Source organism: Cinclus cinclus, chromosome 4, assembly GCF_963662255.1.
Source record: "Cinclus cinclus chromosome 4, bCinCin1.1, whole genome shotgun sequence".
Classification (NCBI taxonomy): domain Eukaryota; kingdom Metazoa; phylum Chordata; class Aves; order Passeriformes; family Cinclidae; genus Cinclus; species Cinclus cinclus.
In genome coordinates, this window is record NC_085049.1 from 63,070,680 (window position 1) to 63,083,012 (window position 12,333).

The 12,333-nt window shown below is 39.6% G+C and overlaps 1 protein-coding gene across 1 annotated transcript in view; it reads right to left on the reverse strand.

Moving 5' to 3' along the window:
* The window catches only part of CFAP54 (cilia and flagella associated protein 54), a 101,381-nt gene extending 89,399 nt beyond the window's left edge, over nucleotides 1-11,982 (reverse strand). Inside the window, exons 1-4 of the mRNA XM_062492356.1 lie at nucleotides 11,772-11,982; nucleotides 6,478-6,583; nucleotides 2,449-2,595; nucleotides 253-424 (exon numbers count right to left, since the gene is read on the reverse strand). Coding sequence (XP_062348340.1) covers nucleotides 253-424; nucleotides 2,449-2,595; nucleotides 6,478-6,583; nucleotides 11,772-11,968 — 622 coding nt within the window. The 5' untranslated portion in view covers nucleotides 11,969-11,982. The remainder of the gene's footprint in view (nucleotides 1-252; nucleotides 425-2,448; nucleotides 2,596-6,477; nucleotides 6,584-11,771) is intronic.
* Nucleotides 11,983-12,333: the final 351 nt, after the last annotated feature.

Sequence of the window (12,333 nt, forward strand, 5' to 3'; positions counted from 1 at the left end):
GCACAGTTATGATGAAAGGGTTGATGCTTCTACAACAGTGCACCTGAAAATGTAGACTGTGAAAAAATCTTAATTTTAAAATCCTTTTTATTAGAAAAAAAATACAAGAAAAAAAAATCCCCTACTATGATTGAAGACTAAACAGAGATTTATTCATGACCCTTAGGTTGACCTTAAAGAGTATGAAGACTATAAAAGTTTCCCTTCACAGTTTTGCTTAGCAAAGAAATGTAAATGGAAAGCCTGAGGTACCATTGTAGATAAGCCAACACAAATTCTCCTGAGGTAGAGCCACTTGCATAGTGAGTCGTAATGAGGTCAAGACATTGAGACAAGTCTGCAGGGACTCTCGATTCTGAAAATTTCTGTCTCTGTTGCAAACCATCTGATAAATGCAAACATTTCTCGCTTCCAAAACATGGAACTAAAACACATAAAATATATAAAAAGTTAATTAAAATATAAGCACATGTCAGTTGATATCAGCAAAGTACAACAAAATGGCAAGTAAGAAAAGATTTGGCATAACCAAAAAAGAAAAATTCAGCATGACATTGAACTGAGCATTAGAATATGGACAAAGTGTTAAAGCTTCAGGGTTGCTGTACCATTAACCTGAGTCAGTTTCCCCTGTGTCACAGGGAGAAAATGCACCTAGTGCACTAGGAGTGCTGGAAGGGGTGTAGGGAGAATGAGGCATTAAACTGCTATTCAAAGAATCTGGCTTTGACACTTGGCTTCTCTATAGAAGTCTTTCTTAAACTAAGGCAAGTTTTAACTTTTCTGCACTTCATCTATATCACCAGTATCTTATTTCTCACTCTCATCTGTTACTTTTCTCTTCCACAGATGGATTTTTCATTCTCTTCCTTGGAATACCTAAGATAATGTGACCTGAGTCATGCCTGGACTACAGCATCAGCTGAACAAACAACGTGAATGGGCTAAGTGAGACATGACCAGTCAGCACCTACCAATCTCTCAAAAGCCTCCTTACCTGATAACATTTGAAATTGTATTATTTTGTTGCAGTTAATTCACTGAGGCTGGAAGTTTCTAGCCCTGAAAACACCATTTCTTAGTGTTACATTGAGAAAAAAGCTAACTGCAGGACCGTGGCAAAAAAAATATCTAAAGCCTTGAGATAATTTGACACATTATCATTTTCCATTTCCACTTGTAGGGATCATTGCCAAACTAGATTCCATATCAGAAAATTTAGGGATATCTCAGTCTGTAAAGGCTAAGTTACAGAACAGGGATTTTAGTATAGACTTGCAATAGCACTTTGCCAGTAGGATAGGTTCAAGGTCTAGGCAGACATACAGAAAACAGAGGAGAATATCTCTGGAACTTCAAACTTATTTACAAAATATTTTTTAAAATGTATAAACACAGTCCATGATCATATTCTTTTCTAGGAAGCTGAACCACATTTTAAAACAAAACAAAAATACTAACCAAGTATCTCTTATATCATGATATCTGCTTCTAGCTTTTAAGCCAACTGTCTGCTTTCTTCTCTTCACTAAACACCTATTTACTCTCTCACTCATGGATAAGAACTTTATTAACTCAATACACAGGAGCTGCCTACCATTTCTGTTCATTGTTCTTGATCACAGAGTAACTTGCATTAGTTAATTCAAAATACCCACCACGTAAAAAGGTAGAGCTTCTCAGCAAAGAACTGTTTAAAGTAAAACACAACATGTTTTTAGCATTCCCCCTATATCAACTGAAACACTTTCTTCCACAAATAACAAAAGGTATACTGCAAGTCCCTACCTTGATAAGCAATTAACACAAAAGGTTTCCAACACATTCTTATGGTCACTCAGCTTCCTAAAGCTTGAAGCACTTAGAAAACTATTCAGCATTCTGTCCTTTTTGTTCATTGTGGGCAAATAAGCTATTAAAAATATAACACTGCTTTTCTAACTGTCATGACCTTTTATTGTAAGTAGAATTTTGCACACTTACATTATAAAATACAGGAGAATGTTTTAATTGTCTTGCATTCTGCCTTGTTCTTAGATCATACAATACAGAAATTTCCAAAACTGTAGGACATTTATCAAATTTTGCCCACATCCTGATTCAGACAGTGGATAATAGCAATTATTTCAGAGCAAAAACTGCTGTAAGCAGTTACAGAACACCACATTCAGAGAAAACTGCTGTATTAACACTAAGTTGGTGGTGGTTAGCTTCTGCCACAAAAGCATTAGGCACTTATATCCTCTTAAAAATATACACCAACTCCAGATGTTCATATCATAGGTATGATCATTAAATCTCAATGCCATTTATATGAACAAACTATTAAGGATTAGTTAATATTAATATACAATTATTATGAAGTACGTTTGTGGAGGACAAAATGGGCTACTTACTTTGAATCTGTGAATGTCTTTGGCCATAAAAATTTTAGAAACCCAAACCTACCGTAAGTGCTGCCTTGTTTTCTCTGACACCATTTGGAAAAAAGGTGGATTTAAAGCGGTGCACATCACCCATGACATCATCAAGGTTTACAGAAACAAACTGCTGAAGGTATCTTTCATAGCACTGTAAAAGTGCCAACTTATATTCCTGAAAAAAAAATCATATGTTCTTTTTATAGTTTGTATATTGCATTTCTATTTCTACAAAATGTGGTTTTTTATTATCTTTATGAAAAAAAGTATCAACATGCAAGAGAAACAGGAAGTAAAGCACTACAGTTTCATACAAATATCCAGCAATGCAGTGTGAACACTCAACATATGAAAGGTTGAAACACTTAAAAGAATGGCTTATGCTTTGTGAGTTTTAGTGAGTTTTGTTTATTCTAATCATAAATATGACATACCAGAGAACAATTATAAAGCAGAGTCCCGGGCTAATGTAATAAACTTAAAGAGTTGCTGGAATACCCTGCAGTTTTACAGGAATGACAACAATACTGCACTTCAGAAAAAAGTACTTCATAATCTAGAACTTTATAAGCAATGTATAGATATAATCACTTGTCTCTTCCTTGTTTCCATGTTGTCAAAGGTGTTTTTTTTTTTAATAAAAAAGATAGAAAGTGTAAGATGCATTAAAACAGACTGAAACAACTGAAAACTGGAATTTACATATGGCCAAGAAATCAACAATAACAGACCAGAAACTGCCACTGGGTCTTTAAGAACTGCTAACAAAGAGGATGTTGACCCTCATGTCTAATTCCAAACAGAGCTCCCCAGCAGCAGGTCGAACCACTCTAAAATCATGCTCACTCTATGGTTCAGTTCTTACTCAGATCTGGAAGTGACATTCACTGAATCACCACCACCACTTCCTTCAGCAAGGATTACATTTAGGTTTCTCTACCAATTTCACTAATTCTAGCATACACACTAAATAAATTCTTGAGGGAAAGGTAACTAATTTCTACTGGCAAAAATTATCCTTTAATATTTGATCACACAAAATTCTTATTTCCTTGCACTCCCTTCTTTTTCACAATATAAATTCCTTCCACCACAGTGAGACTAAATGACATGTAGTCCTTAAAAATAATTATTGCTTATGGATAGTCAGTGGATAGGCACCTGCTTAGCTTTCTGTCCTCCTGCTGTATTTTTGCAAATGCCTTTAGAGTCCTTCCTATAATACATCTGCTATGTATATTTTAGGACACACCTAAATTCATTAAGTCATATATCTGGAAATTACTTAGTCATTAGTCATCATATGATCAGCACTGACTCATTTTTTCTCTGCCTCTCACTCTGCCTGTATCTGCCTGTCATCTTTGGTCATAGACACGTATTTTAAGCTGTTCAGAAGAGGATTGACCTTTTTGTTATGTGTCAATAACAATAATGGTATTCTGACCCATGGCTTTGGATTTTAAGTGTTATCACAGCCTAAATGTACCTATTAGATTACACAGATGACTGCCCATAGCTGTCCCTGCAAAGTCACAGTTTCTACATGTGGCTGCTGCTTTCACACAGAAAGCAGGACAATAGGGCCATGTGAGTTAGACCCCTCAGATGATTCAGAACTTAAGTATAATATAATGTGCAGGTTAAAACTTAAAATACTCAAGAGTAGTTTTCAGCTAGGAGTCAAGAGGGGTACTTTTGAAAAAGGCTTCACCCCACCTATCACAGACCTTGGTTTTACACCACGTTCATCCTCCCTGTAATGCATTTGAAATTTGCAGCCTACATTCCCTGTTGTTTCTATCTATTGCTTTTCAGGGGAAAAAAACTAGAATGAAAGCTAATTTTTCATTCTAAAATTAAGTTAAAGAAATGCGCTTAAAAGTGGGAGCTAAAAAAAAAAAAGGGTTGAAAGTATTAGGCTGGCCAGCTAAACAACTTCTTCAACACTGATAACTTTAATGTAGAAAAACACGTTACACCAGAAGTTTGAAGTTGCAAGCAGACGTCTTTACGCAGAAACATGGACTATTTTCAGGCAATCTAGGGTCAGGTCATTAAGCACCTTGAACGTAAGGACCAAACTATATTGGAGTGTTGCTTTGGAAAGCCAATGCAGAGTACAGAGAACAGTATCTGTTCCTTTTGAAATAACTTTACTGAGCATTCTGTGAGAGCAGCAGTTCCCAAGCATTAAAAGCTTCACGTAATGTTTCAAGCAATTCCTAGAGCCTAGAAGCTACAAAAACTTTAGGATATACAAACACAAAGAAAACATGAATTGTCTAGGTAATGCTATTAACAACAGCTGCCATTCAAGCTTCCTTAAGGATTTCTGTATTGTGGAAGAATGGCTTAGAGAGAAAGGCCATATTCCCATGCAAGGACTAGCTGACAGGGCTTTAGGAAAATACTGAGAGCAGATATTTTGAAGGACAGCTTTTCTTTGAGCAATAGATATGTAACCACTTTTGCAATAGCAGGATACTGCAGTTAAGATAGCATGCAGAACCTCCACAGCTAAGGGACTACAAGAATGAGGAACTGGGTGGGACTGACCTTTGCTGTGGTAGCCAATGATGAGCTTGCTTTTGCACTATGTATGAGCTTAATTATTGATGATATAAATGTAACCAAGAGCATGCAATAAATGGTGACTTGCTGATCATTCACATTGAGTGCTGCATTTCTCCCGCCAACTCCGACACTGTATGTCTAAATCTACACTGTGACCCTGCACCTTCAATTGTAATGGCTCCACAGTTATGGACTCTTCTATACACCTTCATCAGCCTCCCAGTGAGTGCTGAGTGCTGCTGAAACTCAGCTTCAGCTGGCTGCTCTTTATTCAGGAGCAGGCCACTTTTGTGGAATTCCTCAGGGGCACATGCAATGAAGGATATAGACTTCACACCATCTGCATGACACTCCTGCCTTTGCCATGGCCTGTGGAAAAGCTCACCAAGAAGTCACACATAAACACGCTCCATAAACAGCACAAAGAGCATCTCTCCTTGCTGCATTCCATAAGCAAAGGACATAAGAGTGAAAGAACAGTTTTCACGGGATATGTGCCTCAAAAAAATGGCCCCTCAAACCACCTTCATACATTTCCAGTTATGACCTCTTCTTTTTATTTATTTTTTTTTATTTACACTATTTTTAAAAATTAAGTAGAAGTTACAGAACTAGCTTTCTAACTATACATCTCTGAGCTGCTTCTGAGTGTCATTTAGTAACTACCTTTGAAAGCCCCAGGTTTTATGACATGATCTTCTGACACAAATATCACTGAGCTTGTAAATGGCTCACCCTTGGATTTTTTTCCACAGGAAACACAAAGGACAAATAGTATATAAAAATATATTTGCCTTACTGAGTCAGATCAACAGTTGCTAGCCTAGCATCCCATCTCCAACAGTAGTTAGTAACTAACTGTATGACTAAGAAGAAGCATAAAAACTGAGTTATCATATAGTGAAACATCCCCCAGAAACTCTGTCTTCAACTATCTTGCTCCTGAAACCCTTTTAGCTATGATCTACCCTTTTAGAGGAGACCAGAAATGCACACATAATTCAAGATGAAGTAGCATCACTGATACATATATTGTACAATGTGTAATTGCACTCTGGTTCCTGTTCTCTGTTACTCTCCTGATAATTCTTTTTATTCACATTTGGTTAACTGAGCATTGAGTTGTCAGTGAAACTGCTCTATCATTGTCAATTTGCACTTTAACAGCATTAAAGGCACAGTCAGATATTGTACTCTGCCATGCTGAAACATTGAACGAGTTCTAAAGAAAGACTTTGGGGTGTTTGAAAAGGCACTGGGTGCATAGAAAATATAGATATAGAAAATACATTTAAAAATCAGGGCAATTTTACAGTAAAAAGGCAAGAAAAACAACCAACTGTGACTAGAATTTATTTTGAAAAAGTTTTTACTACTTTCTAAATAGCTTTCAGTAAAATATGATTAAAAATTAAAGTAGCACAGAAACATAATTAAACAAAGGCTATGATTGAACCTTTTCTGATTTCAAATTACTTACTTTGATCTGAACAAGAGTGTCACCAACTTTCACAAGTCTTTCACTGTAATACCACTCCGGTAGTCGTGGCTTGTATTTGATCCAAATGTTAAACAAAGTATTTGCTCTAAAAAAGAAAAAGATATAGGAGAAAAGGTTTCAGATTAAACTGGCAGTAGACCTGTCATAAGAAGTAAACAAATCAGGAAGACTTCAAATTCTGAAAACTCCTTTCTTCCAAATCTATTTGAACTTCTACATATTTCAAAACAAGTGATCATTAAATCCAGATTTAACAAGCAGATAAGGACATTTCTGGGTTTCATTTCTGTCACCACTTTTTATTATACATTTTAAATAGGATGAATTTTCTCCCATGTAAATTCTTATTAAAATGTCCTAGTAATAATCCCCTTGTGGTGTTCAAGCACAGTCACAAGTGGAAAATCTGTCCCACCTTTCAGCTAGTATTTGAGAAGTTCTGTTTGAAGAAACAATTTGATATCTTAGATTCAATAAATTACAGTTCACAGCCTTTATTGGACTGGAAAATACAAATGTTATGAGCAGGGGAAAAAAAAATCCCAAAATAACAATGTATGGTCAGGTAGCTGCAACCTTGGGAACTGGTAGCCATGGAATGAACCATAAAGCTGCAGAGGATATAGAGCTAGGGTATATATATATATATACATATATACTCATGGTATACAGAGCTACACCATGAGTCATTAAAGCAGAACTTTTAGGAATTGTAAATTGTAAGGGGTATTCAGAGAGAACCAAATGACACACTTGCTAAAACAGAGAGGATTTTATGGCAATAGTTGTGATGCTCTTCTGTTGCCTCTGTCTATTATTCCAGCCACAGTTGTTATCAAGGATGTCTTTGTGTAACAAATTGCCTATTTTGCTGAACCAGCAAGCCTCCCACAAATGGTAACTGATTCTAAGCAGTCTTCCTCTGCTACAGAGACACTGACTAGATCATGGCAGTACTACAGTCCCTACCAACCATGGTTTGATGGCCTTGTGCCCTCATGTGTACAGCTTTCCCACATTAAGCTTCTTTAAGAAAACTACATTCTAGATGGAAAACAAAAACTGATCAGACAGACTGCCAATAAGCACTGGGACTTTTTCATAAAAGAATCCCATTAGGAAATCATAACCAGTATTGATAGTGTTCACAGCGCCAGGCATATCTTACATTCATTCTCTTAAAAAATCCCTTGTACAGAAACGTCAGCAGAGTGCCTTGTGATACTGCTACAGCCAAATTATTTATAGGCAGCAATTTAAGAGGAAAGAAAACAACTGAAGAAATATAAATTAACGTTTAAAGAAATTAACGTCTGAAAAATATCCTTCTAGCAAAATTGTCATGCATAAACAATATGCTTAGTGGTGTAAGGTGGCTGGAATTTTTCAACTTCTTTTTAGACTGGGATGGTAGATTGGAATGCAAGACACTTTCTTAAACTGTTCTCTGACATTCAAGCACTTGGAATGCATTCTCACAGTTGCTCATAACTCTTAATTTCAGTTTATAAGAACACTCCCAATTTAAAAAAAAACACAATAACATTTTTTCCACACAGCAATCTGTGAGCCACCTTCACATTTCAAGGTGAAACAAATGTCTTTATGAGAAATCTGTCAAAATGACCTTTACAACAAAGAAATGCAACAACCATAGTCCTTTTTTTTTCCTAAAAGTATAATCTCAGCACAACTCTCAGTTCTTGAAAGTAACCAGCAAGGAAGTAAGTAGGCCATCCTAGAGGTGTACCCTAAAGGAAAAATGCAGTAACAGCACAAACCAGGCCAAAAGCAACAATCAGAATAAAATGTTCTAAGGCATTTTTAAGGAGAAATTTTTTAAGGAAACCATAGCCCGGTGAAATGAAGGGCACTTTACAAATGGATGGGAATGAGTCCCTCCTGGCCCACCCTTAACAATCAATAGTTTGGGTGGGTACTGAGTTTTATGCTGAGAAAAATATTCCACACCAGTTAGTACCTGCAAAGAGGCTTCAAAGCAAAGGAATCTGACAGGCAGCTAAGCAAATTTCCCTTGGACTATTAAAGTAAGAATTTAGGAAAAGACTTTCAGAGACCAAGAGATTTGATGGATATTAGGGGGAAAGGGGGGAAGAAGGGGGAAAAGAGATAGCAAGAATGACCCTGGATGAAGCTCTGGAAAGGTAAGACTAGTACATTTAAGACTGATCAGCTCAAAGTGCCCCAGCAGTGGTGGTCTTCAATTTTCATTATGAATGTTCATGTTAACACATGAGATTCTCAGATACAATAAACAAGCAACAAATCTGTAAAAACTAGTTTAGCAAAGTACTGACGAACCTGACTAGACTTTATGCTTAAGTGGGAAGCTTAAGGTAAACTGATTCTGCTACAATGCCATGACTAACTACAAGTGAGTTCATGACGCAGGAATGTTTTTTTTGACACAGACAAAAGAGGAGAGTGAGACACCTCCCAAACAGCTCCTCAGCTTTTCTTTTAAACAGCCTGTAGATCACCAGAGTTAACAAGTTAACATGCTTAACAAGTTAACAAGTTAAGCATGTGAATTCTTTAAAAAAAAAAAAAGGTGAACTGTTGGAGCTCAGAGGTGAAATTTCGTTATATCCATCCATAATAGAAAAAATTTCCCTAAGGTCAGCCCATAATAGCGCGCACAGGATAAGGCCCACATGGCTAAAATCTTTACTACAAATATAAAGAGTTCTCTGATACTGATCAAAAGCCATATTTTTTAAATACAGGTGGCTAAGCCGCACAGTATGAGATAAAATCAATAGTTCAAGGGAAAGCTTTGATGGCCTGCTGCCAAGAGAAATGGGGCAAAACAACTTACTGTTTAGTTGAGGAAAAATTACTTTTGATTGTTATTTCCAACTAAAAAGACTTGTGATACCAGGGCAAGTCCTCAGTAATTTTTGTTTCCTACATTAGAACATTTAAGTGCCTAAATTATGGCCTTTCTGTTGGCCTATAAACACCAAAGTTAGAAAGAGTTGGAGGAATTAAGCTAATAATTTTATTTTTCTAAACTGAACATACTTGCCACATGGAAGCTGGTTTTCTTGTTGCTCAAAGAACAAGAACACTTCGATCTCAATCCATGCCACAAAAGATAGCTTGAAAAATGACACAGCAAGAAGTCTTTAGAGCATTTAGGAAAGCATCTGTTATAGCCATTACCTTCAGAAATTCTTAGGACCAGAGCTGGTTCTGCAAGCAGCACACACTCCAATTTTGAGTTATCAAACAATGAAGCAGTAGGGAGAAAAAACCCTGAAATTTCACAACCCCCACAATATAGTCTAGACTTTGCTAACTGCCTGAACATATGCTAATAATCAGAGTTCCAGTCTTCTACCTCTGTACCGTCCCTATACAAAATGAAGAACATCTGAGGATGCAGTGCTACTGGGAGCTTCATGTTACTCAATATTCCCCATGCCCTGGAATTCTGGTAGGGATCATTACCACCAAAGACTTCTATCAAGGCTTTGACAGAGTCAGTTCTCACCTCCATGGTGAACACTGCAGATTTCTTCAGATGTGAAAATGCTCTCATGCCAACCAAGGTATGCACGGTCATGGGTCACATCCACAAAATACCAGTTTGAATAAGACAGAACTTATTTAGAAATGTTTGAGAGGCAAAGCAAAAAGGGGCTTGGAGACACTGTTCACAAAAACTGATAACTTAGTACTATATTGCAAACAGATTAGATTCAGCATGGCCGCCTCCCAAACAGAAGATACAAAGAACACATAGAAGAATCACAGCTGGCAATTTTGATAGTATGTGAAGCAGCCAAGTAATGATACTTCTTCTAAGTGGGCCTGGTGAGAATAGCCTTCAATATAATAGTACTGATAAGCTAAAGCTGAAAAAGTAAGGTCTGAAACTACAGAAAGGCTCAAAACAGCAAGCCACTGAAATCAGCTACTGAAACAGTATAAAAAGCCAACATATTGAGATTCAGAACACTAGAGGCAGAAACCTGGAGACCGATATAAACCTGTGTGACACATCTAGGCCTAGACCTAATGATGAACATGCCCCATAAACAAATTAGGAAGCCAGATGGCTTAGAATAGGAAAGATCTCAGCTCAGACAAAGGCCAGGCTGCAGAATTTGAGTACCTTCTGAAAATGCATACACCTACTTCAGAGTAGGATAATTTGTGGATTATTTCTAGGAAACTACTGAGTGAAATATGCAAGGGCAGAAGCCACATGTAAGTGCTAAGGTAACCACCCTGTAACCTAACTCCTATGCTGTTTTTGAAGGATCTTTTGATACCCTGGGAAACTCGTGGAGCTTATGTTAAAGACCTGTAAATTTAGAACAGAGTAGTATTCAGGTAACAACAGAAAAATCAACTATTTACCTTAAAAGAAGCAGTTGAGCTCTTCTATCACAAAGTGCCTAAATGCAGCAGGGAGAGCTACATGAGAAATGCGCAGTCTTTAAAAGACATATGCATGCAGTGTGAATTACCCACCAATTCCAGTTGCTCTATGTTAACCGAATTACAAAATCTCGACTTATGCAGACCCACAGATATGCATGTATGCGAGCAAACAAATATGCACTATTATACTAGCCATATGCTCTGCCTGCATCTATGTGTATAAAAATACACCAGCGTAGACAGGGACATATGCACCAACAGAGCTGCGTGTGCTGTGCTGGTGTAGCCCCACTTTGGAAGGCACGTATGTGCCCACAAGCGCTCACCCTCGCACGCAGCAGCACACGCTGCTGAGCTGCCAGTCCCCGCAGCACTGTCAAGGCATCTTCCCACCAGGAAGCTCAGGCAGCTCTGACAGAACCAACAACGGCGCTGCCAACTTCCACAGCCCCTTGTGCTTTTTCCCTAAAGCACTGATTTGTAGGAAGTACTGGAATAAAAGCGGCGTTCAGATGAAAAACGTTTAAAAAAAAAATTAAAAAATAAAAAGGAAACGGATTGCCGGTGCTCTGGCACTCTGCTGGAGAAGGTTGTCTGGCGAGCATACTCCTGGCCACGTCCCAGCGCAGCGGGCACGGCACTCCCGGCGCAGCCCTCGGCGGCGGCCTGAGGAGGGAGCCGAGCAGGGGCGGGCGCGGCGGTGCCCGGCAGGCCGGAGAGCCCGCGGGGCGGCTGAAGGAACGGAGCGAAGGAGGAGGGGTGCGACCGAGAAAGGGAGCACAGGCAGGGGCAGAGGGAACGGCGAGCGGCTCCCGGAGCGGGCGGCGAGGCGGGAATCGGGGGCGGCGGCGCAGCCCTACCCGTGGCGGTGCAGGTCGTGCTGCGGAGGCTCGGCCTGCCCCGCGCCTCGCAGCCGCCGCAGGGCGCTGAGGACGCGCCGCAGCTCGGCCTCGAAGCTGTCCACCACCGGGTTGCCCCGCGCCACGGGCCCGAAGAAAGCGGCGTGCGGGGCCTGCGGGCCGGCGGCGGGGGCGGGAGGCCCGGCGGGTTCTGCCATGCTCGGCCCGGCTCGGCTCGGCCCGGCCCGGGCGCGGACGCGTCGCTGTCTCCGGGCAACGGCCGCGGGCAGCGGCCCCGCGGGGCCACCCTGGACAGGGCGGGAGGTACCGCTTGGGATGGCTTTTCCACAGCTTGTTCCACCAGGGACGGCACTCGGCACTTACCGACTGTGCCGCTGTGCCCACTGCGCGGTCGCGCATAAAAGAAGAAAGTGTGGTTATCTATTTGTCTGTTAAAAAAGCAAACAAACTATAAAGGTGGTAAACTAGGAAACTAGCGGCCCGTATTTATGTTATAGGAGGTGCCTATAGCAACCTATGTGTTTTGAAGTTCTTGACAGACACTGCGGTAAAGAGGTTTGGC